The sequence below is a fragment of the Dermacentor silvarum genome, chromosome 9 (genome assembly GCF_013339745.2).
Source record: "Dermacentor silvarum isolate Dsil-2018 chromosome 9, BIME_Dsil_1.4, whole genome shotgun sequence".
Lineage (NCBI taxonomy): Eukaryota > Metazoa > Arthropoda > Arachnida > Ixodida > Ixodidae > Dermacentor > Dermacentor silvarum.
The window spans coordinates 162,107,416-162,114,203 of record NC_051162.1 but is presented as its reverse complement, the minus strand read 5'-3'; the positions used below and the strand labels follow the sequence as shown (position 1 = coordinate 162,114,203).

General features: G+C 44.2%; 1 protein-coding gene across 1 annotated transcript in view; it reads left to right on the top strand.

Moving 5' to 3' along the window:
* Window positions 1-304: 304 nt before the first annotated feature.
* Window positions 305-6,788, top strand: part of LOC119464607 (phospholipid-transporting ATPase ABCA1-like) — a 112,527-nt gene continuing 106,043 nt past the window's right edge. Inside the window, 2 exon segments of the mRNA XM_049655996.1 lie at window positions 305-849; window positions 2,845-3,202. Coding sequence (XP_049511953.1) covers window positions 2,908-3,202 — 295 coding nt within the window. The 5' untranslated portion in view covers window positions 305-849; window positions 2,845-2,907.

Genomic DNA, 6,788 nt, shown 5'->3' with positions numbered 1-6,788 from the left:
CCGCTTCCTTGCTTGCGCGTGGGAGATTGAGTGCGTTCGCTCTCCGTGATAGCGCGCGTCCCCGCACGCTTCCGCTGGGGCATACGGCGTGCGGCGAAGATTTTATCTATACGGAACCTCACGGCGGCAGCGATGGCAGAAATCCGGTTGAAGTGTCCATATAATTGCTATCGCAATAAAAAAGGCGCACCCGCACACACCCAACCGCTCGCAAGCGCTGCTCGAAAACAGAACCGAAACCCGTTGCCAAGCCCATGTTCTGACTTGGATTGTCTCTAGTCTGGCTACATCGCAACAACATGGCGTCATTCACGAGCGTCGACGCGTGAAGTCGTTGCCAAGAGCGGCAGGTGTTTGCTTTTGTCGGCTTCGCTTGCCGTCGCCCGTCGGCGCGCACCGCTTCGTGACACATTTGGACAATGCACTGATTGGCCCAGCCTGAGAGTGACACGCTCCATTAACAGCTGTTGACGGCGCATTTGACTCGAATACGTGCCGACACGGCAGCACGGAAACCGGAGCACTGATAGGCGCTGCGTAGAGAAGACGGAAACCATAGTCGCCGAGGTGGTGCTTCGATGGGGAACTGCTGATTCCGCTGTGAGCCGGCTGGGCCGTAACCATAGTGAGCGATAAGGTACGCGATGAGGGTCGGAAAGACAAGAGCATGATGCCGAACGGCTGCGTCGTTCCGCGTTGCCCCATTGCCGATATCGGAGCAACGTTGGCCTTAACGTCACACCCCTGGCCTTACCGAGTCGCCTAAAAGGAAGTCTGACGCGACAGTGCAACGGGGGCGATGGCACCGCGAATGTGATATTTCGCAGTACCGAAAACGGGTAACATTAGGTAAGTTTTGATTTGTTCTTGCGAGAGACATTTAGCTTCTTACGGCGGCATCTCGCGGGATTCATTCTTCGATCGCTTATGACGAAACCTTTTGAGATTTCGTCAGTTTGCGTAGCCTAACTAAACTGGCATATTCACCTCCGGAATCTTTCTAGCAAAGAGCAGACAAACCTCTACCGCGTGAATTTGAAACCTTGCGCGCAGCAATAAATATATCGGCGAACTGCGACGCCGCCGACAGTTATTGCCTCTCATATCGTGTTACGTCGCGGTAAGGGGTTAGCAAAACAAAGAGTGAATGATTACATACCGGTTGTCTGAATGGATGCGGAATAATGAATCACTCGAGTGAACGCGTTCGAAGTATCCAGAAGCCGGCAGATAAAAGACAAGCCTTTATTCTGATCGGTCTAATACGGCCTTGATGGAAATTTACTGAAACTTTCAATTTGACAGCACCCCGATCTCGCTTAATGTATGCAGAAAAGAGAGAGAGCGGTTACTCCAACAACTTCTTTCGTTCAATCATCACGGCCATCGAACGAAAGTATGCGAATCTATCAGTTTACGTGAACTTTGAGTAACTGATGTTTTCAGAACTGCATGTGTATGTGGAAATCACTTCATTGGGGCAGACATGAATTGTCCTTCCTTAAAGGGTTGCACAGTGCTTCTTTTTGTCTCAGAAGTTTGCAATTCAATGGCAATGAAGTGATTACCAACCATACTGCCACGGACATGCTGGACTAGTCCGCATTGGTTTGCACTCAAAGCAAGTTTCTCAGCTTAACTGGCAATGAAAGACGTAAGGAAGACAAGAACGTTTCTGAACTATCAGCTAAGTTCTATTCCCACACATGCACTTGCATATATAGCACGCACACACTAATAAAACGTAGGTACAATAACATCATGTTGCAGATGCAAGATCAGCATTCACATGCAAAGATACGCTTTTTCTTTTATAGTTATAATGCTACTGAGACCATGCTGTCACAGGTGTTTCAGTATTTTACAAATTTGAATGGTTTCTATGATTACTCGCTTTAGGCTGGAGTTCACGGGACCTAAAGAAGCTTCAGCTGTGTTCTTCTTTGCCTTTTGTCTATCGTTTGCAATTGAGCTATTAAACTTGCTTCGAGCTGTAAACCAACTAGCACGTTTAAACACCGCATTGTTCTTCATTGCCTGTTCAGAGCAGCTGTTGCATCTAAGGCTGCTCGTATGACGGGGTTTATCCACCATTAGTAACAGCTGGCATATTGCTTTCATTGCTGAAAGCTGTGCCTAAAAGACATTGGTCGTAAACTGAAATTGTTGCATGACTTTATTTGTTTGGAGACCTTGGCCGGGTTAATGTAGGCAATTCTGTTCCAATTTTCTTTTCCTTTCCACACTTCGTTGGTGCCCCCGTAGTAGTGCTTCACCTACTAATGACCATGATTGGCCGTTCAGGAGGTGGTGGATGATTAGAAAGGCATGCAATCGGGTGTAAGGGATTGCTACATTATACTGACCCTTGTCAGGCTAAAATGTTTACAATGTAATACATTTGAATTGGCCACGTAGGTATTTTTGTTCCCGACTGAGCTGTGCCTTTGTTGCAGAAAGGGAAACAAAAGATATCTGTTTCTTCAAGGATGGTAGACGAGTGAAGTTCAGCATGAAAAAGCACGCTGCTTGAAATTTCCACCGTAACGAAAGATATCTGTTTCTTCAAGGATGGTAGACGAGTGAAGTTCAGCATGAAAAAGCACGCTGCTTGAAATTTCCACCGTAACGAAAGATATCTGTTTCTTCAAGGATGGTAGACGAGTGAAGTTCAGCATGAAAAAGCACGCTGCTTGAAATTTCCACCGTAACGAAAGATATATGTTTCTTCAAGGATGGTAGACGAGTGAAGTTCAGCATGAAAAAGCACGCTGCTTGAAATTTCGACTGCAACGTTGACACTGAAAGTGTAGACATTCATTCATTCGTTTATTTGTTTTTCAGGAGACATTGAAGCCTGTGTAGGAGACAGCAGCGAGGGTGTCTGACCCACACTAGTGTTGCACCATGGCATTCTTCCGGCAGCTCCGAGTGATCCTGTGGAAGAACATTGTTGTGTACTCGTTCAAACGTCACTATGTGCTCACCTTCTTCACCATGGCCATACCTCTCATGCTGTCCGGAGTGCTGTTGTACCTTCGTAGTCTGGGCTTCAGCGGCGGTGCAGAGCCGATTGTGCGTATGAATGCTACCACCTACACCGAATTCACTCCGGAGTTTGCGTACCAAGTGCTACCCCCATATCCTTATGCACCCAACACAACTTACGGCAACAGTCTTATGAAAGCTGTCATGGGAAATGGTAAGTCCTTTCTCGTCTTGGACTTTCTGGCTTGTGCCCTGTAAGACATTTCTACACTCCTTGGGGCTTATCTAGTCCGTAATAATGGTCATCTATCTTGCTATCATTTCCTTTCTTGAGAGCCGTGGACCCGACACTTTCCTGTCAGGAACGCTGCTGATATGCACAGCCATTCGTGACCTGAAAGTAGTAGTGGGAGTGCAATATTAAAAAAATGTGGAAGGGGGTGCACACAAGATAGATAATGATTACTGGTTGGGGAAAAGATAAGCTTCATAGAGTTTGAACATGTTCCTCCGCTTACTCGAATGTCTGTTCACATTCGAAACTGCTTGCCATGCTGACTCATTGTAAACGATGCATGTTGTTTAGTGCAGAAAGTTGATAAAGAACATACAGACGATGAGACGCACACAAGCGCTTCTCTCCTTTTTTTTTTTTTCTGAGCTATACACTAGAGAAAATGTACCAACAATGCCAAAACTCAGCTCTTGCGGATCAGTTCCCAGCTGGCCATATTATGGTGGGGATGGATGGAAGGCAAAAGTCCCTCTGTATGCAGGTTTGGGTGTACATTAAAGAACCCTGTGACCTTAATTAATATGCAGCCCTGCACTGTGACGTATCTTGTATCTCCTGCATAGCTTTAGGAATATAATATTTACCAATGAATCATTCAACCACATTGACAGACCCTGTTTTTACTTTACATTATATTGTTTAATTTTTATTATACTAAAAGTAATTTTTGTCAGTTAAACTTGAAGACAGGGGCAGCTGCAAGAGCTTGCTAGAACAGGCAAAAACCTGGCTATGTTTTTTTTTTTTTGCAGTTTTGAAGTTCTAGCTTGAGCTCCTTCTTTGTTCGTTTTTTTTTTACATTAATAAATGATTAAAAATCTGGCCATGTCCTTTGACCTGATAATTCTGCCCAAATTAGTTTTCATTTTCATGAACTTATTAAAGAAATACATTCTTTTCAGTTTTTTTTAGGCAGTTTAGCCACTATATAATCAGAGAGAGCGGTTATCCTCTGGAAATTATTTTGTTTATTATTTTGATAAGCAAAATATGATGTGTTCCTAACGAAGAAAGTTGGGCTAGTTGGTGTTAATGCAGATGCTGTGACATAGTTACTAGTTCGAACAAGACTAACAGAAAAAAGGTTGGGGCAGGACAGAGCGCTAGTGTTCTGTCCTGTTCCAACCTTTATTCCATTAGTCTTGTTCGGGCCCTGTGTGCTCCGTGCTCGTGCTAGTAACTATGCCACAGCATCTGCATGATGTGTTCCACCGAGGAAGTTTTTTATAGTTACTTACTGTTATAAATTGTTTGAGAGCTTTCTTTCATTCAACAGTAATTTTTTATTATGTACATGGTTTTTGGAACATGCTTTTGGAAATGATTTGGAAAATGGAAAATGCATTTGGAAAATGATTTACAACAATACTTGCAATTTTTATTGTATGTCTATTTGCTGTTTGAATGATCATTTGTTGTCATCAAAACCTCGCAAGTGATAGCGCAATACTGGAAGGGACGATGAAAAGGTGGACAGGATGCAGTTTCAATGAAACTTGTTTACTTGAACGTGTTGGCACTCGTAGATAACGGATGGGTGATCTAAGCACAAAGAAATACGAAAGAGATCTCGCCTCTCCCCCTTCCCTGAAAATTGAAGAGAACACCAAAAAGATAAAGCCAGTGAGTCAAGCGCTCTCAAGATAAGACGGCGCATAGGTTAGCAATGCTATTGATGGAGAGATCACGTGCTGGTCAAAGTTTATGTTTCGAATATGCAACTTTATTATTAATATGCATTGTAATAACTTGCTTGTAAAATTACTGCATAAAGTGCATCGAATACTTGAGTCTTCCTTTGCTGCAGACACTTTCTATAACCAGCTGGAAAAAAAGATTAACTTTGTTTGTAACCTCTCTGTACATCTCTTAGGGATAATACAGGGCCAGATCAAACTACCAACCCGTGCCATCATTTTGTTGTTGTGCTAGCTAACTTGTGCCAAGCCCTGAAGAAAGAAGATCCATGGTTTTGCGAATGCTACCAACACAGTATTGTTCACTCTGCTGTCGAGCAAATCGGAATGTTTTTGAAATGAGCCTTATGGGAAGTAGTAAAAATAAATTAGCTAACTCCTAAGGTGTCAATTTAAGCACAAGAGCTTGAATGAAAAGGTTCTGGGCAGTATTGAGAAACTTCTTTTTAGTGTGTTTCCTTGAACATAGCTGTTGTGGGCTAATTTTAATTTCTTTTTTTCAAGTAAGTCAGCAGGGTTCTTACACCTCCTTGAAATCCTTGGAAAAACGTCGATTTAGGAAACAGAGATTCCAGGGCCCTAAAACTACTTGAAAAAAGTCCGAGGACACCTAAGCACTGCTTATGAGTTGTGAATGCCAAAGCATTAATGTCCATTTGAACGCCGCTGAGCAGTCCTTCGAATTATGAACTCCTCGCGGTCAAGCGAGTGCGTTGAGATGCTTGGCCAAAGACTCCTAGTTAGCACAAGGCCGGTGCACTTCGATACGTCACGCCATGCTACCTTGCCTGTCTGCCATAGAATCTAATTGGGACGCTCCCAAGTAAGCCGCAATGATTTTGATGTCACCGCTTTCGTCACGCTGGGCTTGGCAATGGAATTTTCAGTCCAAGTAGCCTGACATCATAAAGCAGAGTGGGAAAGACACTTGGCTTCTGAGCTTAGGGTCACAGGTTCAACACTAACCAGCGCCTATGTACCTACTGTCGAGCTTATTCTGTTTTTTATACATTAATTTCTTTATAGCGATTACCAGTGTGCAGCTAGAACGCAGGTGGGAGCTTGCGTGGACAACACAGGCTTTTGAGAATGAGGGTGACGTGGCGTCGGGGCAATGCCCTCTCCCCTCACGCAACACCTGGCGCACTATGGCGGCAGCATTTGTCCGCTTTCACCCGCTCTGTTTTGTTAAAGCGCGCTCCTGACGTGGTGTCACAGCCAATGGGAATTTAGGTGCCGTGCTTCACTTGTGCAGATGACGGACGCCGATTTTTTCGCTCAGTGAGCCATTTGACACTTTCTCATCACTAAATGTGCTGCTTGAATTCCTTTCAAACTGGGGCTGCAGGCAGCTTTTGAACATTCAAAGTAACAAACTCCGCATATATGCCATGGACACTGCCTATCGAGAAACAATCCTAGATATTTTCTTCTGAGAGTGTCGCTCAACGATTGTAATGTGGCATGTCCATAGCCGTCAATGGCAGGCTTGTTTAAATCACCGTCGCCATCGTGGAGCTCGACAAAGCCAGATCAAGTGACCAAGCTGTGTCGCCATTTTGTTGTTTTGCTAGTTAGTTCGCACCACATCCATCATTGCTCGATTTTTTAGCCCCAGGCTTAAACGCGACGAGTATCGTTGGCTGAAGTTGGATACCATTTACTTACCACCTTGCCATCATTACAATGGGAAAGTCAGTCTAAAGGGTTGCCCAAAGATCTTGAAGGGTGTGTCCAACTCAGCAGCTGCTTAGATGCAAGAAATTGCAGCTAAGAAATTTTACTCTTTATAACTGTATGAGTAGAAT